This window comes from Oenanthe melanoleuca, chromosome 25 (assembly GCF_029582105.1).
Source record: "Oenanthe melanoleuca isolate GR-GAL-2019-014 chromosome 25, OMel1.0, whole genome shotgun sequence".
Taxonomy (NCBI): domain Eukaryota; kingdom Metazoa; phylum Chordata; class Aves; order Passeriformes; family Muscicapidae; genus Oenanthe; species Oenanthe melanoleuca.
The window spans coordinates 4,431,789-4,454,288 of NC_079358.1; the positions used below are offsets into that span (position 1 = coordinate 4,431,789).

General features: G+C 48.9%; 1 protein-coding gene and 6 non-coding genes across 8 annotated transcripts in view; 4 read left to right on the top strand and 3 right to left on the bottom strand.

The window, feature by feature from the left end:
• Nucleotides 1-171: 171 nt before the first annotated feature.
• TRNAE-CUC (transfer RNA glutamic acid (anticodon CUC)) lies at nt 172-243 on the bottom strand. Its single transcript has one exon. It is a non-coding gene; the product is annotated as a tRNA-Glu (tRNA).
• A 1,324-nt stretch (nt 244-1,567) lies between these two features.
• TRNAV-CAC (transfer RNA valine (anticodon CAC)) lies at nt 1,568-1,640 on the bottom strand. The gene has a single exon. It is a non-coding gene; the product is annotated as a tRNA-Val (tRNA).
• Nucleotides 1,641-2,238: 598 nt separating this feature from the next.
• Nucleotides 2,239-2,309, top strand: TRNAE-UUC (transfer RNA glutamic acid (anticodon UUC)). Its single transcript has one exon. It is a non-coding gene; the product is annotated as a tRNA-Glu (tRNA).
• Nucleotides 2,310-2,540: 231 nt separating this feature from the next.
• TRNAV-CAC (transfer RNA valine (anticodon CAC)) lies at nt 2,541-2,613 on the bottom strand. The gene has a single exon. It is a non-coding gene; the product is annotated as a tRNA-Val (tRNA).
• A 590-nt stretch (nt 2,614-3,203) lies between these two features.
• TRNAK-CUU (transfer RNA lysine (anticodon CUU)) lies at nt 3,204-3,276 on the top strand. Its single transcript has one exon. It is a non-coding gene; the product is annotated as a tRNA-Lys (tRNA).
• A 2,902-nt stretch (nt 3,277-6,178) lies between these two features.
• On the top strand, nt 6,179-6,251 carry TRNAK-CUU (transfer RNA lysine (anticodon CUU)). The gene has a single exon. It is a non-coding gene; the product is annotated as a tRNA-Lys (tRNA).
• Nucleotides 6,252-10,528: 4,277 nt separating this feature from the next.
• The window catches only part of TRIM7 (tripartite motif containing 7), a 14,694-nt gene continuing 2,722 nt past the window's right edge, over nt 10,529-22,500 (top strand). The window contains exons 1-7 of one of the 2 annotated variants that reach the window (XM_056510189.1): nt 10,529-10,571; nt 11,961-12,387; nt 12,771-12,866; nt 13,252-13,482; nt 18,292-18,314; nt 19,197-19,312; nt 19,794-19,829. In XM_056510189.1, coding sequence (XP_056366164.1) covers nt 10,552-10,571; nt 11,961-12,387; nt 12,771-12,866; nt 13,252-13,482; nt 18,292-18,314; nt 19,197-19,312; nt 19,794-19,829 — 949 coding nt within the window. In that variant the 5' untranslated portion in view covers nt 10,529-10,551. Of the gene's footprint in view, nt 10,766-11,960; nt 12,388-12,770; nt 12,867-13,251; nt 13,483-18,291; nt 18,315-19,196; nt 19,313-19,793; nt 19,830-22,500 lie in introns of both variants that reach the window. The other variant, XM_056510188.1, reaches the window with a different exon arrangement.

The window sequence follows — 22,500 nt, forward strand, 5'->3', positions numbered from 1 at the left end:
GGGGCTGGGGCGGGAGGAAGGGGCGGCTCGGCAGGACGGGAGAGGCACAAAAATGGAGAAAAGGAGATTTGGGGTTGGGGGATGATTAATTTTGAAAGGATTTTAAAAATAAAACAAAAAACAAAAAAAATAAATAAATATTAAAAAAACCCTTTTTTGGACAAAAGGCGATTCCCTGACCGGGAATCGAACCCGGGCCGCGGCGGTGAGAGCGCCGAATCCTAACCACTAGACCACCAGGGAGTTGCAGGGTCCTGTTAATGCTCCGAAACTCAACCGGGAATGGAGAGTTTGGGTTTCATTTGGCGGGAAAAATATTTAAGGGAGGATTCGGTGAGAAAAGGGTCAGGAGCGCTTTGTCACCTTTTTAATTCACTGCTTTTATTATTCATTTACAATTTATTATAGTTATTATCTTCTGTTTCACTGCTAATAAAGGGTAATTAATAAAAAGATCGAAGAATGGTGGTTAAAAGTAAAAAAATAATTATTTTAAAAGGTGGAATAGGTGAGAGAAAAAGAATTTCGGAATGGAATCATGATTTCCGAAAGGAACGATCGTTCTGAATAAGAAAATAAATAAAATAAATAAAATAAGTAAAATAAAATAAAATAAAAATAGGAAAACTCGGAATAGTAAAAATAATAAAAGTGAAAAAATAATTTAAAAATTAATTTTTTAATTAATAAATTAAATAAATTAAAATAAATAAATAAAATAAATAAAGTAAATAAATTAAATAAATTAAATAAATTAAATGAAAATAAAAGTGAAAATAGAAATAGAAATAGAAATAAAAATAAAAATGAAAATAAAAATATAAATAATATAAATATAAATATAAATATAAATATAAATATAAATATAAATATAAATATAAATATAAATATAAATAAAAATATAAATAAATGTTAATTTTCCATTTTTCTGGCAAAGTTTTTGCGACAATTAACAAAAAAATTTTAATTTCCCCATTTTTATGGCAAGTTTATCGTGACAATTAACAAAAAAGTGTTAATTTTCTTTTTCTACGGTAATGTTGTCTGGACAATTAATAAAAAAATGTAAATTTCTCTTTTTCTGGCAATAGTATCGCGACAATTAACAAAAAAGTGTTAATTTCCCCTTTTTCTGGCAGTATTATCTCGACAATTAACAAGAAAAATGTTAATTTTCCATTTTTCTGTCAAAGTTATTGCGACAATTAACAAAAAAATGGGTTAATTTTCATTTTTTATGGCAGTGTTATTTGGACAATTAATAAAAAAATGTTAATTTCCCTTTTTCTGGCAATATTATCTCGACAATTAACAAAAAAATGTTAATTTCAAAATCCCAATTGGCCAAAATCGAGTTTAAACCACCCGGGATTGTCACAAAACGACCCAAAATCCTGGAAGCGAAATAGGGGGGAAAAACTAAAAAAAAAATAACCAAAATAAAATAAAATAAAATAAAATAAAATAAAATAAAATAAAATAAAATAAAATAAAATAAAATAAAATAAAATAAAATAAAATAAAATAAAATAAAATAAAATAAAATAAAATAAAATTAAAATGTGGATGTTTCTGCCCGGTTTCGAACCGGGGACCTTTCGCGTGTGAGGCGAACGTGATAACCACTACACTACAGAAACCGCCTGTAAATCATGATTTGGGATTTTTCTGGAATATCGAGACCCCAAATTCCCCCCCGGGGCAGCTCCAAAAATCTCCCCGAACCCCGCGAGAAAAGTTCCGCCTGTTTTGGGTTCCTTTGAGCGCTTTAATTCCCTTTTAATTCGCTTTTAATTCGCTTTTAATTCCATTTAATTGCGCTGAGAAACGGGAATAAAGAAAAAAAAAATTAAATAATAAATCAGGGAAATTTTTAAACTCGCATAAAAAAATCTCCCACCCAGGGAGCGACAATAAAAATGAATTAAATTAAATGAAAAATGAATAAAAATGAGAATTTTTGAATTTTTTTTCGGCTGCTCGAGAATTGAATCCGGGCGGTGAAAGCGGAGGAAAATTCGAAATAAATCCAATTATCGAAATTCATTTCGCTGTTTTCATTCAATATTTTTATTCCTATATAGATTTAAATTAATGTATTTTTATTTCTTTCCCGGTTTTGGTTGATTTGTTTATTCACTTGGATTATTTTTGGGGGGGGATTTTTGAATAGAATTTTTGGGCAATTTTTAAGTGTTAAATCTCGGGGGAAATGGGAAACCGCGGGGGCTTTGGGGCTCCCTGGTGGTCTAGTGGTGAGGATTCGGCGCTTTCACCGCCGCGGCCGGGTTCGATTCCCGGTCAGGGAACGGCCTTCAAAGTTTTCCTAAAAATCCCAAAAAAAAAAAAAAAAAATTTCCCCAATTTCAGCCGATTTAGGGTTTTCACCAGAAGCAAAAATTGAAGAGTTTGGTGCTAAAAATTCGCTTTTTTTTATTTAATTTTTTTTTTTTTTTTTTGCTGTATCGCCATGCAGGAATTTTGAGGAATGTCGGGGCAATAAAATAATTAAAAATAACTAAAATTGATGTTTTGGGGGCTGTTTCTGCCCGGTTTCGAACCGGGGACCTTTCGCGTGTGAGGCGAACGTGATAACCACTACACTACAGAAACGCGCCATGCTCCCGGCCCTGCCCCTCCCGCCCTCGAAACCCAAAAATAAAATAAAATAAAAATAATAAAATCGCTTTTTTTGCGGAATCCCATCAAAAATCCCTGAATTCTGCTGAGGGTTGTTGTGGATTTTATTTTATATATATATATATATATATATATATATATATAATTTATTTTTATTTATTTATTTATTTATTCATCTATCTATTTATTTACTTATTTACTTATTCATTTATTCATTCATTTATTTATCTATCTATCTATCTATCTATCTATTTATTTATTTAATATTTTTATTTTTTAGTATTATTTAAATTTTTTTTTAACTTTTTTTTTGGGGGGGGGGTTATTTTATTTAATTTTTTTTAATTTTTAAATTTTTTAAAATTTGTTTTTTTAAATTTTTATTTTTTTCTCCCAGCGGTTCCAGGGCGGGTTTTGATCCCCGAGACGGAACTGGCGGAATTCCCAAAACTGACGGAGAGATTTTTTCTGTCCCAGACTGTTCCATTCCCGGGGAAGGAGCCGCGATTTCCGGTTTTATATGAAATATTCCCAGTATGAATCTAAACAGCGCCTGTGCAACCGCCCGGCTAGCTCAGTCGGTAGAGCATGAGACTCTTAATCTCAGGGTCGTGGGTTCGAGCCCCACGTTGGGCGAGCGCCTTTTAAACATTTTCTTTTACCCAAATCCGATTAGTTTTGTTATTTTTATTTTAATTTTTATTTTTATTTTTATTTTTATTTTTATTTTTATTTTTATTTTTATTTTTATTTTTATTTTTATTTTTATTTTTATTTTTATCCGATTAGTTTTGTTATTTTTATTTTTATTTTTATTTTTATTTTTATTTTTATTTTTATTTTTATTTTTATTTTATTTCTATTTCTATTTCTATTTCTATTTTTGAAAATATTTTTATTTTATTTTCTAATTTTATTTTTATTTTTATTTTTATTTTTATTTTTATTTTTATTTTTATTTTTATTTTTATTATGCCTAATTTTCCTATTTTTCCTCCCTGAGAATGATTGCTCCTCTCAGAAACCATTTTCCCATTTCGAAATTCTTTTTCCTTCAGTTGTTTGCCCAGCTGTCCGTGTGTCCGTCTGTCTGTTTGCCCAGCTGTCCGTGTGTCCCGCTGTTTGCCCAGCTGTCCGTGTGTCCGTCCCGCTGTTTGTCCGTCTGTCCGTCTGTCTGTTTGCCCAGCTGTCCGTCTGTCCGTCTGTCTGTCCCTCTGTTTGCCCAGCTGTCCGTGTGTCCGTCTGTCTGTTTGCCCAGCTGTCCGTGTGTCCGTGTGTCCGTCCCTCTGTTTGCCCAGCTGTCGGTCTGTCCGTCTGTCTGTTTGCCCAGCTGTCCGTGTGTCCGTCTGTCCGTTTGCCCAGCTGTCGGTCTGTCCGTCTGTCCGTTTGCCCAGCTGTCCGTGTGTCCGTCTGTCTGTTTGCCCAGCTGTCGGTCTGTCTGTCCCTCTGTCCGTTTGCCCAGCTGTCGGTCTGTCCGTCTGTCTGTTTGCCCAGCTGTCCGTCTGTCCGTTTGCCCAGCTGTCGGTCTGTCCGTCCCGCCGGTCCCGGCTCGGTCCCCCCGCGGGCATTAAGAGCAGCTCCGGCCGCAGGTGGGACCGGAGCAGCCACAGCCGGGTAAGGGATGGAGGGATTTGGGATTTGGGGTTTGGGATTTGAGGTATGGGATTTGGGATTTGGGATTTGGGATTTGGGATCTGGGATTTGGGATTTGGGATTTGGGATCTGGGATTTGGGATGTGGGGTTTGGGGTTTGGGATCTGGGATCTGGGATTTGGGATCTGGGATTTGGGATCTGAGATCTGGGGTCTGGGATTTGGGATCTGGGATTTGGGATTTGAGATTTGGGATCTGGGATTTGGGATTTGGGGTTTGGGGTTTGGGATCTGGGATCTGGGGTCTGGGATTTGGGATCTGGGATTTGGGATCTGGGATCTGGGGTCTGGGATTTCGGATCTGGGGTCTGGGATTTGGGATCTGGGATTTGGGATCTGGGATCTGGGATCTGGGGTCTGGGATTTGGGATCTGGGATTTGGGATTTGGGATCTGGGATCTGGGGTCTGGGATTTGGGATCTGGGATTTGGGGTTTGGGATCTGGGATCTGGGGTCTGGGATTTGGGATCTGGGATCTGGGGTCTGGGATTTGGGATCTGGGATTTGGGATTTGGGATCTGGGATCTGGGGTCTGGGATTTGGGATCTGGGATTTGGGATCTGAGATCTGGGGTCTGGGATTTGGGATCTGGGATAATCAGATTTGGGATCTGAGATCTGGGATCTGGGATTTGGGATGTGGGGTTTGGGGTTTGGGATCTGGGATCTGGGGTCTGGGATTTGGGATCTGGGATTTGGGATCTGGGATCTGGGGTCTGGGATTTGGGATCTGGGATTTGGGATTTGGGATTTATGGGATTTGGGATCTGGGATTTGGGATTTATGGGATTTGGGATTTGGGATTTGAGGATTTTTGGGGGATTTTTTTCTTTATTTTCGGGGGGATTTTTGAGGGATTTTTCAGGGATTTTTAGGGATTTTTGAGGATTTTTGAGGGATTTTGAGGGATTTTTGGGGAATTTGGGGTTTTTTCAGGGATTTTTTGGGGGGGGATTTTTAAGGGATTTTGGGGGATTTTTGGGGGATTTTGGGTTTTTTTAAGGGATTATTTTTTTTCGGGGGGATTTTTGAGGGATTTGGGGGGATTTTTGGGGGATTTTTGAGGAAATTTTTTTTTATTTTTGGGGGGATTATTGAGGGATATTTGGGGGAATTTGGGGTTTTTTTGAGGGATTTTTTATTATTATTTTTGGGGAGATTTTGGGGGGATTTTGGGGGGATTTGGGGTTTTTTGAGGGATTTTTTTGTATTTTTGGGGGGATTTTTGAGGGATTTTTGAAGGATTTTTGAGGGATTTTTGAGGAGTTTTTGAGGGATTTTTGGGGGATTTGGGGGATTTTTGAGGGATTTCTTTGGGATTTTTGAGGGATTTCTTTGGGATTTTTTGGGATTTTTGAGGGATTTTTGGTGATTTTGGTGGATTTTGGAGTTTTTTAAGGAATTTTTTTTATTTTCGGGGGAATTTTTGAGGGATTTTGGGGGATTTTTGGAGAATTTGGGGTTTTTTGAGGGATTTTTTTTATTTTTGGGGAGATTTTTTGAGGGATTTTGGACGATTTTTGGGGGATTTTGGAGTTTTTTAAGGAATTTTTTTTATTTTCGGGAGGATTTTTGAGGGACTTTGGAGATTTTTGAGGGATTTTTGTGGCTTTTTGAGGGATTTTTGAGGGATTTTTGAGGGATTTTTGGGGGATTTTGGGGGATTTTTGGGGGATTTTGGGGTTTTTTGAGGGATTATTTTTATTCTTGGGGGGATTTTTGAGGGGTTTTTGGGGATTTTTGAGGGATTTTTTTGCGCCTAAATTTATATTTAATAAAAAAAAAAAAAAACTGGTTTAATTTCTAGATAATTAAACATTTTAAAACAAAGTACAAAGAATTTTTTTTCTTTAATAAAAAAATAGTGAAAAAAGTAGGTTTCTACCCGCCCGGCTAGCTCAGTCGGTAGAGCATGAGACTCTTAATCTCAGGGTCGTGGGTTCGAGCCCCACGTTGGGCGAAAATTTAGAATTTTTCGAAATCTGATCTTTTTTTCTCTTTTATTTGCCCAAATCTCCTGGTTTGGGCTCAGCGCCTCGCAGCACTTTGGTGATAAATTTCATTTTATCCCCGTCAGATCCTCCAGAATTCCCCATATTTCAGTTTTTTAGGATTTTCTTACGAGGCAAACCGAGTTTTTCCTGTTCATTCTGCTCCAAAAACATGAAAACCGGGAGAGTTTTGCCTCGAGAATTTTTTTTATTGGTTTTTTTTTTGTTTTTTTGTTTTTTTTTGTTTTTTTTCCCACCTGAGCACTGAGAGGAATCATCCCGGAGATGAATTCCTGACTCTCCTTCCAGGGAGCTCCGAGCTGGGAACGGCAGAAAATCCAGGATGAAACTTCTGCTGCTGGGGCTGAGCCTCGTCCTGTGCGCCGGGATGGGTGAGAAAAGAAGAAAGAAAGAAAGAAAGAAAGAAAGAAAGAAAGAAAGAAAGAAAGAAAGAAAGAAAGAAAGAAAGAAAGAAAGAAAGAAAGAAAGAAAGAAAGAAAGAAAGAAAGAAAGAAAGAAAGAAAGAAAGAAAGAAAGAAAGAAAGAAAGAAAGAAAGAAAGAAAGAAAGAAAGAAAGAAAGAAAGAAAGAAAGAAATAGATAAATAAATAAATAAATAAAATAGGTAAATAGATAAATAGATAAATAAATAAATAGATAAAGAAATAAAGAAATAAAGAAATAAAGAAATAAAGAAATAAAGAAATAAAGAAATAGAGAGAGAGATAGATAGATAGATAGATAGATAGATAGATAGATAGATATCGATAGATAGATAGATAGATAGATAGATAGATAGATAGATAGATAGATAGATAAAAAATATAAATCGATAAACAAACAAACAAACAAACAAACAAACAAGGCGGGTTTCACAGCACCGCAGCCGCCGCAGAGCCCGGGCCAGGATTCTCCCGGCTCTGCCCAAACCTCATCCAGTTCTGGTTTTTTTTGTGTTTATCCCCTGCCCAGCCCAGGCCCTGCGGTGCCACGTCTGCAGGTACAAGGTGCCGCTGCTCGGCTGCTTGCAGGGCGCCAACAGCAGCAGCTGCGAGCGCCGGGAGAAGTGCGCGCTGATCAGAGCCAGCCTGGGTGCGTCCCGACCTTCCTCACCCTCACCCTCACCCTCACCCTCACCCTCACCCTCACCCTCATCCTCATCCTCATCCTCATCCTCACCCTCACCCTCATCCTCACCCTCATCCTCACCCTCACCCTCACCCTCATCCTCATCCTCATCCTCATCCTCACCCTCACCCTCATCCTCACCCTCACCCTCACCCTCATCCTCATCCTCATCCTCATCCTCATCCTCATCCTCATCCTCATCCTCACCCTCATCCTCATCCTCATCCTCACCCTCATCCTCATCCTCATCCTCACCCTCATCCTCATCCTCACCCTCACCCTCACCCTCATCCTCATCCTCATCCTCATCCTCACCCTCACCCTCACCCTCACCCTCACCCTCACCCTCATCCTCATCCTCATCCTCACCCTCACCCTCATCCTCACCCTCATCCTCATCCTCATCCTCACCCTCATCCTCATCCTCATCCTCACCCTCATCCTCATCCTCACCCTCACCCTCACCCTCATCCTCATCCTCATCCTCATCCTCACCCTCACCCTCATCCTCACCCTCATCCTCACCCTCATCCTCATCCTCATCCTCACCCTCATCCTCATCCTCATCCTCACCCTCACCCTCATCCTCACCCTCATCCTCACCCTCACCCTCATCCTCATCCTCCTCCTCACCCTCATCCTCATCCTCATCCTCACCCTCACCCTCACCCTCATCCTCATCCTCACCCTCACCCTCACCCTCACCCTCACCCTCACCCTCACCCTCATCCTCATCCTCACCCTCACCCTCATCCTCATCCTCACCCTCACCCTCACCCTCATCCTCATCCTCATCCTCATCCTCACCCTCACCCTCATCCTCACCCTCATCCTCACCCTCATCCTCATCCTCATCCTCACCCTCATCCTCATCCTCATCCTCACCCTCACCCTCATCCTCACCCTCATCCTCACCCTCACCCTCATCCTCATCCTCCTCCTCACCCTCATCCTCATCCTCATCCTCACCCTCACCCTCACCCTCATCCTCACCCTCACCCTCACCCTCACCCTCACCCTCACCCTCATCCTCACCCTCACCCTCATCCTCATCCTCATCCTCACCCTCATCCTCATCCTCACCCTCACCCTCACCCTCATCCTCATCCTCATCCTCATCCTCACCCTCACCCTCATCCTCACCCTCACCCTCATCCTCATCCTCACCCTCACCCTCACCCTCATCCTCCTCCTCATCCTCACCCTCATCCTTATCCTCACCCTCACCCTCATCCTCACCCTCACCCTCATCCTCATCCTCATCCTCATCCTCATCCTCATCCTCATCCTCATCCTCACCCTCACCCTCATCCTCATCCTCATCCTCATCCTCATCCTCATCCTCATCCTCACCCTCACCCTCATCCTCATCCTCACCCTCATCCTCATCCTCATCCTCATCCTCACCCTCATCCTCACCCTCACCCTCACCCTCACCCTCATCCTCATCCTCATCCTCATCCTCACCCTCATCCTCATCCTCACCCTCATCCTCATCCTCATCCTCATCCTCATCCTCACCCTCATCCTCATCCTCATCCTCATCCTCATCCTCATCCTCATCCTCACCCTCATCCTCACCCTCACCCTCACCCTCACCCTCACCCTCATCCTCATCCTCATCCTCATCCTCATCCTCACCCTCACCCTCATCCTCACCCTCACCCTCACCCTCATCCTCACCCTCACCCTCACCCTCATCCTCACCCTCATCCTCACCCTCATCCTCACCCTCACCCTCATCCTCATCCTCATCCTCATCCTCACCCTCATCCTTATCCTCATCCTCACCCTCACCCTCATCCTCATCCTCATCCTCACCCTCACCCTCATCCTCACCCTCACCCTCACCCTCACCCTCACCCTCACCCTCATCCTCCTCCTCACCCTCACCCTCATCCTCATCCTCACCCTCACCCTCATCCTCCTCCTCATCCTCCCCTCACATAGAGCCAAATTCCTGCTGTGGGTGAGTGAGGGGCCTGGATGCGTCCCGACCTTCCTCATCCTCCCCTTCCCTCCACGGGGAGCCGAATTCCTCCTTCCTTTCCTGCAGGGAAAGGGCGGTGGGAGGGGTCGAGCTCATTCTCTCACAAAGTCCCAAAAAAGTTTCCAAAAGTCGTTTCTGAGACTCTCCCTCGGGTTTTCTCTCGGCTAAACCCGGCTGCGGCTCCATTCGGGGGGTGCATTCCGGAGCCTGGCTTCTCCCCAAAGCCCAGACTGGGATTTTTCCGGGAATTTTTATGGCGTTCCGCTGTCCCCGCAGGGAAGGTGACCCTGTACTACCAGCAGGGCTGCACCTCCGCCCTCAACTGCGGCCGGGAGCGCGCGTCGGACGCGGAGTCGCGCCTGACCTCCCGCTACTGGTGCTGCGAGAGCGACCTGTGCAACGAGGAGTGGGGCGCGGAGCCCTCGGACTGAGCCCCGAGCCCCCCAACCCCGCCTTGCTCTAGGACCAGCTCCAAAATAAACCCTCGCGCTCAGCTGGAGCTGGCTCAGCATTTTCATTCCTGCCGCTCTCGGAGCCCCGAACACGATCCCGACACCCAAACCCCAAGGACGAGCCAAGGAGTTTCCATCCCGGGTTTTGGGGGTTTTTTTTCACTCCAGTGCGGGGCTGGGAAGTTCCTGGCTGGGAATTTTGGGAGAGGAGCATCAGGGACTGCTGGAAGCCAAGGGCGTGTGTATCCAGCAGATTCATTGACCTGGATATTTACAGGCAATGGATAATTATCTGATAATTATCACGATGCCTTTTCCTTTTATTTTCCCTCTTCCTGTCGGTTTGGGGGTCCCAAACTCTCCTTACCTGTGGCAGGTGGGAAGGGGAGACGTTCCTGCCCCTTTTCCCCCAAATACAAACAGCGAGATTAACAATTTTTTGACCTTTTGGGGAGAGGGATGAAAAGTTTGGCTCCTTCCCCAGCCCCGCCGAGCCTCTGGAAGGTTCCTGGAGAGGGTTAAAGAGAGCCCAGAGACAAAGTCCGGGCCTGGGGACAGGTGGAGGGAGGTGCTGGAAACGCGATCCTGGCGCTGGGCAGGGAGGAGAGTTTTGGCACGGGGGAGAGGAGCGCAGGCAGCGAGCAGGAGGAGGAGGAGGAGGAGGAGGGGAAGGCCTCGGTGGGAGCCCGGGATAGCAGCGATGGGGGAGGGGAAGGAATGGTAAGTGAGACGGGCGGGCGGTGGCGGTGGCACAGGGACGGAGCGATGTCCGAGCTCCGCCGGACCCCGTCCCGCTGGGACCCCGCGGCCACGCGGCGGGCGGCGCTGCTGGGCCCCTCCGGAGCCGTCCCGCAGAGCCCCGCCAGGTTCGGGGGGCTCGGGAGGACCCCCCTGTCCGACACCTCCGCTCCGAGGTAGGTGGGGGTGCGGGGAGGGCTCGGGATGCGCTCTGTGCCCTGCGGGGTCCCCTCGCTTTTCCCACCGCGGTTCTGTCGGGATTCTTGCCCTGGGTTGGGGTGTGGGTTTACCTCCCATCCTTTCACCGCAGAAACGCAAGGAATAGGGAAAAACACACCCTTCGTGTTTATTTACAGGTCGAAAGAAACCGCAGGTAGGAGAGAAGGATTTCCCCTTCCATAGGATAGATACAAATATATAAAATATTTAAATAGAGATATTTATATAAAAATGTATAACTATATGAGAAGGGGCAGATAAACAGGCGCAGAGGTGGCAATGCTCTGCAGGAGAATTCCAGGACTGGTTTTGCTCATCAGTTCCTCGAGGGTCGCGATTTGTCATCCCCCCCACCCCAGCTCAGATGTGTCCAAGGTCCCGACTCAGGTGTTGGCTCATCAGCTCAAATCAGAGTTTATGGATCGCTCGATCCCGTTTCAGGCCCTCATTAGGAGAAGACGAATCGTTCTCTGGGGGATCCCACGTTTCCCAGCCCGTGGTAACCTGAACCCCCCGGTCACGGCCACTCCCTCCTGTCCCAGTTTGACCCAAGGACTCGGTGAAGTCTCAGGTGGCAACAGCCACGTTATGGACAACCCCATAACAAACCACATTTATTTCAATCACCGTTCCCATTTAACGCACGACCTCCAAACCTGCACGAAATATTCCTGTTTTATTTCGAGATGCAGGAGCCCAATCCCGAGCTTGATCTCTGTGGATTCGGGAACCTCACCCGCAGATCTCGATGAGGGCTGTGCATCCCCGTGCATTCCCTTTCCCCTGTTGCTTTTTATGGCCCCCGATGAGCCCTGGAGCTCAACCAGGTCATCTGAGTCCCCGAATGAAGTTTAGCGAGGCCTTTCCCGAGGGCTCAGATGGTTCCCTGGACCTGAGCCGGGAGCAGCTGCTCCACACCAGCCCCCAGCGCCAGCCCGGCCATAAATCAGAGCGGGCGACACCTCCGAACGGGAGCGCACCCCAAAAGATTTTCCTCTTCGCACCCCCCTGTTGAAAGGAGAAAGGAAAGAGCCGGGATTTGTCGGGAGCGGAGGGCAGGGACGCGGGGAGTGACCGGGGCGGCGCCGCCCCCGGGCCGGCGCAGCTCCAGGCGCTGCTGCCCCGCGCTCTGACAGCGCCGCCCGCCCGCAGGAGAGAGGCCATGGCCGCCGTGTTCCTGCCCGGCAACCTGCAGGACGAGGCCACCTGCTCCGTGTGCCTGGAGTTCTTCAAGGACCCGGTGTCCATCGAGTGCGGCCACAACTTCTGCCGCGCCTGCATCGTCAAGAGCTGGAAGGAGCTGGAGATGGATTTCCCGTGCCCGCAGTGCCGGGAGGTTTTCCAGCAGCGCAGTTTCCGCCCCAACCGGCAGCTGGCGAACATGTCCGAGATCATCAGCCAGTTCGCGCAGCGCGGGGCCAAGGGCGCGGCGGAGGACGGGCTGTGCCCCAAGCACCGCGAGGCGCTCAAGCTCTTCTGCAAGGACGACCGCAGGGCCATCTGCGTGGTGTGCGACAGGTCCCGCGAGCACCGCCCGCACGCCGTGGTGCCCGTGGACGAGGCTTCCGAGGAGTACAAGGTCCGTTCGTCCGTCCGTCCGTCCGGGAGACTCCCCGCGTTTGTCCCCGCGGTGTCACCGGGCTGTGCCGAGCAGCTGGCCTCCCAAAAAATCTCCTTTTCTGTGTCCCCCGGGGGTGTGCGCGCCCCTGTGCCGCGCTCCCCTGGGTTTTGGGGCGGAGCTGGGGCTGGGGGAGCTGCCGGAGGTGAGCGAGGCTGGTTAAAGATCTTTGCCTGGGGGGAGCAGGGCACGTCCCGGCCCCGTTCCCTTTTTGGGGAGGGGTCCTGGTGGTCCCTGGGGTGCAGCTGAGCCCGAGCGCGTCCATCCCACCCGAGAAAAGAGCGAACCCCGCGGGCAGAGGGAGGAGAAGCAGCACCGGCTGCATCCTCTTCTTCTGTTCCCAGGAGAAAATCCAGGAGCGCTTGGATTTCCTGAGGAAGGAGCGGCAGGAGCTGCTGGAGTTCAAAGTGAACGACGATAAGAAAACCCAGGAGCTGCTGGTGAGTGCCAGGATGGGGCGGTGGGGAAGTCTGGAGCGTCCCAAAAAGAGAAGGGGGTGATTTTCTCCTTCCCGCTGGCCGCAGCCATCAGCAGAGCTCGGGGATGCTGCTGAGGAATCTGAGAGCAGAGCTGGCTCCAGGCTCTCCTCCACCCTTCCTTTCCCTCAGCACATCATCGCTTGGCAGTAAAAGTGGAAAAAAAACAAACAAACAAACAAAAAAAAAAAACCAGACCACAGGAAATAATAATTCCTCCCCCAGACCATCTGAGGGACGGGGATTTGACTCTCCAACCCCCACGGCTTTTCCCCAGGAATGTCCCCTGCGATTCTCACCCCTCGCCAAACCCACCTCTCCCGAAAACCTCCTTTTGTTCCGTCCCCAGAAAACCATCGAGAGCGAGCGGCAGAAGCTGCTCTCGGACTTCGAGCGGCTGCGGCAGTTCCTGCACGAGCAGGAGCAGATCCTGCTGGGGCAGCTGGAGAAGATGGAGAAGAGCATCTCCCGGAGGCAGAACGAGAACATCACCGACCTCTCCAAGGAGATCACGCTCCTCAACAAGCTCATCACCGAGCTGGAGGAGAAAATCCAGCAGCCCATGCTCGAGTTCCTCAAGGTGAGGTGTCGGCTCAGCCTCATTCCTCCTTTTCAGGGCGTTTATTGATCCTGCAGAGGCGTTTTGGGGGTAAAAGTCATTTTTAACCCTGTCTTTAATGAGTTTAGGGAAGTGTTTGGGTGCTGAGGAACGCCTCGGAACAAAGTGACTTCTTCAACTTTAGTGATTTTTTTTCCCCTCCGTGAACTTGTCTGGACTTTTCCAGCACCCTCAAGTTGTTTTCAAGGCGTTCAGAGCTGAGTTAGACCAAACTCCTCTTTCCAGGCTGGGAAAACACCCCCGGGGTGCCCCAAATCCCCAAGTCCTCTTCACTCAAAAGGCAGGAGGGCCATGGGCGGCCTTTGGAGGGAATTTATCGAATTGAATTGAATTTATTGAATTGAGCAGACGGCGCTGGTGGCTCCCCCAGGCCTCACAGGGTTAATTCCCTCCCGGCTGCCTCCTGGGCCCTGTCAATATTTGCAGATGGTTTCGGGACTCGGCTGTGGGTGGGAACTCACCCCGCGTGCTCTCTGGTGCCCACGAGGAGCACCCGGAACAATGGTTGGTATTTGATTAAAAAGCAGGTTGGGAGCTCTGGGCAGGCTCCAGGCTCCTTTTTCCAGCCCCTGGGAGCTCTGTGTGGGCTCTGGAATGTGTTCGAAGGGCACCAGAACGGGCAAATAATGGCTCGGCTCGCTGCGTGTTTGCAGTGTTGCAATTTTACTGAGCGCGATTGAACCTGAAAGTGCCTCCAGGAACCACCCTGCCCGAGGGAAAAATCACTTCCGTGTCCACCTCAGGCAGGAGAGGCAGCCCAGGCTTTTCTGGGGGTGCTTAGAGTGTGGGGGTTCAGGAATCAGGGGCACAGGGAGTGAGAACTGCCCGGTTTGGGGCTCGGGGATCACTGGGAGGGGCACAGTGCCCGGTTTGGGGCTCGGGGATCACTGGGAGGGGCACAGTGCCCGGTTTGGGGCTCGGGGGTCACTGGGAGGGGCACAGTGCCCGGTTTGGGGCTCGGGGATCACTGGGAGGGGCACAATGCCCGGTTTGGGGCTCGGGGATCACTGGGAGGGGCACAGTGCCCGGTTTGGGGCTCAGGGATCACTGGGAGGAGCACAGTGCCCGGTTTGGGGCTCAGGGATCACTGGGAGGGGCACAGTGCCCGGTTTGGGGCTCAGGGATCACTGGGAGGGGCACAGTGCCCGGTTTGGGGCTCAGGGATCACTGGGAGGGGCACAGTGCCCGGTTTGGGGCTCAGGGATCACTGGGAGGGGCACAGTGCCCGGTTTGGGGCTCGGGGATCACTGGGAGGGGCACAGTGCCCGGTTTGGGGCTCAGGGGTCACATGGAGTGAGAACTGCCCGGTTTGGGGCTCAGGGATCACTGGGAGGAGCACAGTGCCCGGTTTGGGGCTCAGGGATCACTGGGAGGAGCACAGTGCCCGGTTTGGGGCTCAGGGGTCACATGGAGTGATAACTGCCCGGTTTGGGGCTCAGGGATCACTGGGAGGAGCACAGTGCCCGGTTTGGGGCTCGGGGATCACTGGGAGGGGCACAGTGCCCGGTTTGGGGTTCAGGGGTCACTGGGAGGGGCACAATGCCCGGTTTGGAGCTCAGGGGTCACATGGAGTGAGAACTGCCCGGTTTGGGGCTCGGGGATCACTGGGAGGGGCACAGTGCCCGGTTTGGGGCTCGGGGATCACTGGGAGGAGCACAGTGCCCGGTTTGGGGCTCGGGGATCACTGGGAGGGGCACAGTGCCCGGTTTGGGGCTCAGGGGTCACATGGAGTGAGAACTGCCCGGTTTGGGGCTCAGGGATCACTGGGAGGAGCACAGTGCCCGGTTTGGGGCTCAGGGATCACTGGGAGGAGCACAGTGCCCGGTTTGGGGTTCAGGGATCACTGGGAGGGGCACAGTGCCCGGTTTGGGGCTCGGGGATCACTGGGAGGAGCACAGTGCCCGGTTTGGGGCTCAGGGATCACTGGGAGGGGCACAGTGCCCGGTTTGGGGCTCAGGGGTCACATGGAGTGAGAACTGTCCGGTTTGGGGCTCAGGGATCACTGGGAGGAGCACAGTGCCCGGTTTGGGGCTCAGGGGTCACATGGAGTGAGAACTGCCCGGTTTGGGGCTCAGGGATCACTGGGAGGAGCACAGTGCCCGGTTTGGGGTTCAGGGATCACTGGGAGGGGCACAGTGCCCGGTTTGGGGTTCAGGGATCACTGGGAGGGGCACAGTGCCCGGTTTGGGGCTCAGGGGTCACATGGAGTGAGAACTGCCCGGTTTGGGGCTCAGGGATCACTGGGAGGAGCACAGTGCCCGGTTTGGGGTTCAGGGATCACTGGGAGGGGCACAGTGCCCGGTTTGGGGTTCAGGGATCACTGGGAGGGGCACAGTGCCCGGTTTGGGGCTCAGGGGTCACTGGGAGGGGCACAGTGCCCGGTTTGGGGCTCAGGGGTCACTGGGAGGGGCACAGTGCCCGGTTTGGGCAGCGAGACATTTTCAGGCCCCTCCCGTCCCTCAGCGCTTCATGTGAGACGGGCGGGACCCTCTCAGATGTGGCAGGGACACCCCAAAAACCTCCCCGAGGCTGCGAGGTGCCCGCAGGGGGGTTCACAGCAACAGTCAGACCCTGGGAGATGAGCTGAAGAGATTTTTGGGTTACCTGAGAGGTGGATCCAAATCCGGGATGGATCCACACCTGAGGGATGGATCCACAACAGGGATGGATCCACCCCTGGGATGGATCCACAACAGGGATGGATCCACACCTGAGATGGATCCACAGCTGGGATACATCCACACCTGAGCCATGGACCCACACCTGAGCCATGAACCCACACCTGAGCCATGGACCCACACCTGAGGGATGAACCCACACCTGAGCCATGGACCCACACCTGGGCCATGGACCCACACCTGAGCCATGAACCCACACCTGAGCCATGGACCCACACCTGAGCCATGGACCCACACCTGGGCCATGGACCCACACCTGAGCCATGAACCCACACCTGGGCCATGGACCCACACCTGGGCCATGGACCCACACCTGGGCCATGGACCCACACCTGAGGGATGAACCCACACCTGAGCCATGGACCCACACCTGAGGGATGAACCCACACCTGGGCCATGGACCCACACCTGAGCCATGGACCCACACCTGAGGGATGAACCCACACCTGATTGATGAACCCACACCTGAGGGATGAACCCACACCTGAGGGATGAACCCACACCTGATTGATGAACCCACACCTGAGGGATGAACCCACACCTGAGCCATGGACCCACACCTGAGGGATGAACCCACACCTGAGGGATGAACCCACACCTGAGCCATGGACCCACACCTGAGGGATGAACCCACACCTGAGCCATGAACCCACACCTGAGCCATGGACCCACACCTGGGCCATGAACCCACACCTGGGCCATGAACCCACACCTGAGGGATGAACCCACACCTGATTGATGAACCCACACCTGAGGGATGAACCCACACCTGAGGGATGAACCCACACCTGATTGATGAACCCACACCTGAGGGATGAACCCACACCTGAGCCATGGACCCACACCTGAGGGATGAACCCACACCTGAGCCATGGACCCACACCTGAGCCATGAACCCACACCTGAGGGATGAACCCACACCTGAGGGATGAACCCACACCTGGGCCATGGACCCACACCTGAGGGATGAACCCACACCTGAGGGATGAACCCACACCTGAGCCATGGACCCACACCTGAGCCATGAACCCACACCTGGGCCATGGACCCACACCTGAGGGATGAACCCACACCTGAGGGATGAACCCACACCTGAGCCATGGACCCACACCTGAGCCATGGAGCCACACCTGAGCCATGGACCCACACCTGAGGGATGAACCCACACCTGAGCCATGGACCCACACCTGAGCCATGGACCCACACCTGGGCCATGAACCCACACCTGAGGGATGAACCCACACCTGAGCCATGGACCCACACCTGAGGGATGAACCCACACCTGGGCCATGGACCCACACCTGAGGAATGAACCCACACCTGAGCAATGGACCCACACCTGAGGGATGAACCCACACCTGAGGGATGAACCCACACCTGAGCCATGGACCCACACCTGAAGGATGAACCCACACCTGAGCCATGGACCCACACCTGGGCCATGGACCCACACCTGAGGGATGAACCCACACCTGGACCATGGACCCACACCTGAGCCATGGACCCACACCTGAGCCATGGACCCACACCTGAGGGATGAACCCACACCTGAGCAATGGACCCACACCTGAGGGATGAACCCACACCTGAGCCATGAACCCACACCTGAGCCATGGACCCACACCTGAGGGATGAACCCACACCTGAGCCATGAACCCACACCTGAGCCATGGACCCACACCTGAGGGATGAACCCACACCTGAGGGATGAACCCACACCTGGGCCATGGACCCACACCTGAGGGATGAACCCACACCTGGGCCATGGACCCACACCTGAGGGATGAACCCACACCTGAGGGATGGACCCACACCTGAGGGATGAACCCACACCTGAGGGATGAACCCACACCTGAGCCATGGACCCACACCTGAGCCATGGACTCACACCTGAGGGATGAACCCACACCTGAGCCATGGACCCACACCTGAGCCATGGACCCACACCTGAGCCATGGACTCACACCTGAGGGATGAACCCACACCTGAGGGATGAACCCACACCTGGTGCCGCTCCCAGCCAGGTGTGGCGCACGGAACCCTCCGGGGTGCGGGCACTGGGATCTCACCCCGTCTCTCTTTTCCCTTCCAGGACGTGACCGCCACCATCAGCAGGTGCGGAACTCTGCCCCCTCCGCCCCCCGGGGGTCTCTGCGCCCCCCCGGCTGCCCCGGGAGCCGCCGCGGCGATGGAATTTCCGCCCGGGGCTCCTCCAGCTCCTCGGCAATCTGAATTTCAGTGTGTCTTTCACACCGGCTCTTCAAGGGTCAGGAGAGGCCAGAACCCCAAATTTCACACAGAGCTCCCCCAGAGCTGCACTCCAGGCACCACCAAAAATGACACTGGAGCACCTGCCAGGGAGGGGGAGGGTTTAACCCAAAAATATCAACCCAGGGGAGCCCCAAAATCCGCCCTAAATCCCAATTTCCTCACCGCGAGGAGAGGATTTAATTTAAATTCTTAAATAACTTAAGGAATTCTCCAAATTCTGCTGGGATTTAATTTCAATCCTTAAATAACCTATGAATTCTCCAAATTCTGCTGGGATTTAATTAAATTCTACAGGGATTTAATTTAAATTCTTAAATAACTTAAGGAATTAAACAAATTCTGCTGGGGTTTAATTTAATTTCTTAAATAATTTAAGGGATTAACCAAATTCTGCTGGGATTTAATTTAAATTCTTAAATTATTTAAGGGATTAACCAAATTCTGCTCGGATTTAATTTAAATCCTGAAATGATTTAAGGGATTAAACAAATTCTGATGGGATTTAATTTAAATTCTAGAATAAATTAAGGAATTCAACAAATTCTGCTGGGATTTAATTTAATTTCTTAAATAATTTAAGGGATTAACCAAATTCTGCTGGGATTTAATTTCAATCCTTAAATAACTTTGGGAATTAAACAAATTCTGCTGGATTTAATTTAAATTCTTGAATAACTTAAGGAATTCACCACATTTCTGAGGAAGTTTTCCCTTCCCCCTGGGCAGGAGCGATGATGTGAAGTGCCCCAAGCCCGTCCCCGTCTGCACCGACATGAAGACTCACGTCTGCAACTTCTCCCTCAAAACCGTGACCCTCGAGAAGGTCCTGAAGAAATTCCGAGGTGGGTGGGGAAGGTTTAGGAATAATCCCCAGGGATTAACCCTGCTGCCATAAAATCTTTAATTTCGAGGAGTTTCACGCTGAGGTTGCCAAGCCCTGCAGAGCAAGAAGGTGCTGAGAGAGCTGGAAAGGCAAAAATCCACCAAAAAGAGAAAAAAACCCATAAATTCTAAATGGGAATTACAGCCCGAGGCAGGAATTGTCTCAAAGGATTGCTCAGGGCGTGATAAATTTATTTTAAATGAATCCTGCGTGTTCTTCATGCCCAGAAGGGCGTTTTGGATGAAAATTAAATATATTTAATTAATTAATAATTTAATTATTATATTAATTATCAATATTAATAAATTAATTATTTAATTTAATTAACGGGATTCTCCCCGTTGTGCTGCTCCATCCTCAGCTCTGGCTGATATTTTGGGAGATTTGGGACCTCTGTTCTGTCTGGGTGTCACCTTTCACGTCCCTGTCTCTCTTTTCAGAGCACCTGCAGGACGAGCTGGGCCGAGGTGAAAAAGGTAAAAAAGACATTTCAGGCGCAGCACCCAGGGCAAAGACTCGAAATTGTGGTTGTATTTTGCAAAGCCAAAGAGAGGGGTGCGAAAAAAAAAAGAATAAAAAAAAAAAAAAAAAAAAAAAAAAAGAAAGAAAAAAAAGAAAGAAAAAAAAGAAAAGACACTCTAGATTTTTTCTTTTCTTTTTTTTTTTTTTTTCCTCCCCTTAATTTCTTCTCTCTCCATGATTTCCAGATCCAGCCTGCTCAGCTCCAGAGCCCAAAGCCGATTTTTGTAGCTGACGCCGGGGAGGATCTGACAGCCCAGCCAGGTCCTCTCTGCCTGTTTGCACTTAACACCCCCACAGACCTGAGAACTCAGATTAAATCCCAGCAGAATTTGGTTAATTCATAAGTTATTGAAGCAATTTAAATAAATCCCAGTGGAATTTGGTTAATCCCTTAAATTATTTAAGAATTTAAATTATACTCCAGCAGAATTTGGTGAATTCCTTAAGTTATTTAAGGATTTAAATTAAATCCAGCAGAATTTGGAGAATTCCTTAAATTATTTAGGAATTAAATTAAATCCCAGCAGAATTTGGTGAATTTCTTAAGTTATTTAAGAACTTATATTAAACCCCAGCAGAATTTTGTTAATCCCTTAAGTTATTTAATAATTTAAATTAAATCCCAGTGGAATTTTGTTAATCCCTTAAATTATTTAAGAATTGAAATTAAATCCCAGCAGAATTTGTTTAATTCCTTAAGTTATTTAGGAATTTAAATTGAATCCAGCAGAATTTGGTTAATCCCTTAAATTATTTAAGGATTTAAAATAAACCCCAGCAGAATTTGGTTAATTTATTAAATTATTTAAGGATTTAAATTAATTTAAAGGAAGGAAACACTAGGTAGATTAAAAACCCCCAAAATCGGCTGGTTCCAACCCATTTCCCCCAGAGTGGGCTCGTGGTGCCTTTGCTGACTACAACCACAATTGGAGGTCACTCGTTGCTTCCCCTGAGCCCGAGTTGGGAAAGGGGGACAAAAAGCTGTTGGGACACGTTTGCATGTTTGGTTTGGGCTGCTCCAGGTGGGGAGGTGCCCTCAGGCCGTGGCTTAAATAAAATTTGGGTGTTTCTGGGGTGGTTTGGGACCAAAATTCTGCGGTTTGTGATGCCAGGGGGTGCCGAGCTCACCCGCATGTGGATGAGCCAGAAACCGAGATAAAAAATCAATTTATGTGGAAAAAAATTTTCTTGGCCTAAGGCCCCTCTTTGCTGTTGTTAACTGGGATTATCTGCATGTGCTTTTTGAGTTTTCCTTGCTCCTGGTGGCCTCGTGGTGCTGTCACCCCATTTCTCAGCAGGCGCAGCATGAGCTCCAGCCCTCCCTCGAGGGATTTGGGGTGTCGGTGTGGGGTGGGGTTACGGGGGCCAGGCTGGGATTATTGAGGTCCAGCCTGGCCCAGAAATCAATAGCCCCACTGTCAATTGGATTTGGCTCAGAAATCAATAACCCCACCATAAATTGGGTTTGACCCAGAAATCAATAACCCCACTGTAAATTGGGTTTGGCTCAGAAATCAATAATTGGGTTTGGCCTAAAAATCAATAACCCCAACCAGAAATTTGGATTTGGCTCAGAAATCAATAACCCCACCATAAATTCGGTTTGGCCCAGAAATCAATAACCTCCATCATAATTTGGGTTTGGCCCAGAAATCAATAACCCCCAGTGTACATTGAGTTTGGCTCAGAAATCAATAACCCCACCATAAATTGGGTTTGACCCAGAAATCAATAACCTCCATCATAATTTGGGTTTGGCCCAGAAATCAATAACCCCCAGTGTAAATTGAGTTTGGCTCAGAAATCAATAACCCCACCATAAATTGGGTTTGGCCCAGAAATCGATAATTTGGTTTGGTTAAGAAATTAATAACCCCACCATAAATCTGGTTTGGGCCAGAAATCAATAACCGCACTTTAAATTGGGTTTGGCCTAGAAATCAATAATTGGGTTTGGCCCAGAAATCGATAACCCCCACCATAAATTTGGTTTGGTCTAAAAATTGATAACCCACACCTTAAATTTGGTTTGTCTATGGAACCGATAACCCCCACTGTAAATTGGGTTTGGCGATAACTCAACCGTAAATTGGGTTTGGCTCAGAAATTGATAACCTGTAACTGTAAATTGGGTAACACTGTAAATTGGGTTTGGCGATAACCCCAGTATAAATTGGGTTTGGCCTAGAAATCAATAACCCCACTTTAAATTTGGTTTGGCCTAGAAATCAATAATTGGGTTTGGCCTAAAAATCGATAACCCCAACCGTAAATTTAGTTTGGTGATAACCCCACCGTAAATCAGGTTTGGTGATAACCTCACCCTAAATTGGGTTTGGTGATAACCCCACCGTAAATCGGGTTTGGCAATAACTCCAGTGTAAATTGGGTTTGGCTCAGAAATCGATAACCTGTAACTGTAAATTGGGTAACACTGTAAATTGGGTTTGGCGATAACCCAATCATAAATCGGGTTTGGCCATAACCCCACCATAAATTGGATTTGGTGATAACCCCACCATAAATTGGATTTGGTGATAACCCCACCATAAATTGGGTTTGGTGATAACCCCACCATAAATTTGATTTGGTGATAACCGCAGTGTAAATTTGATTTGGTGA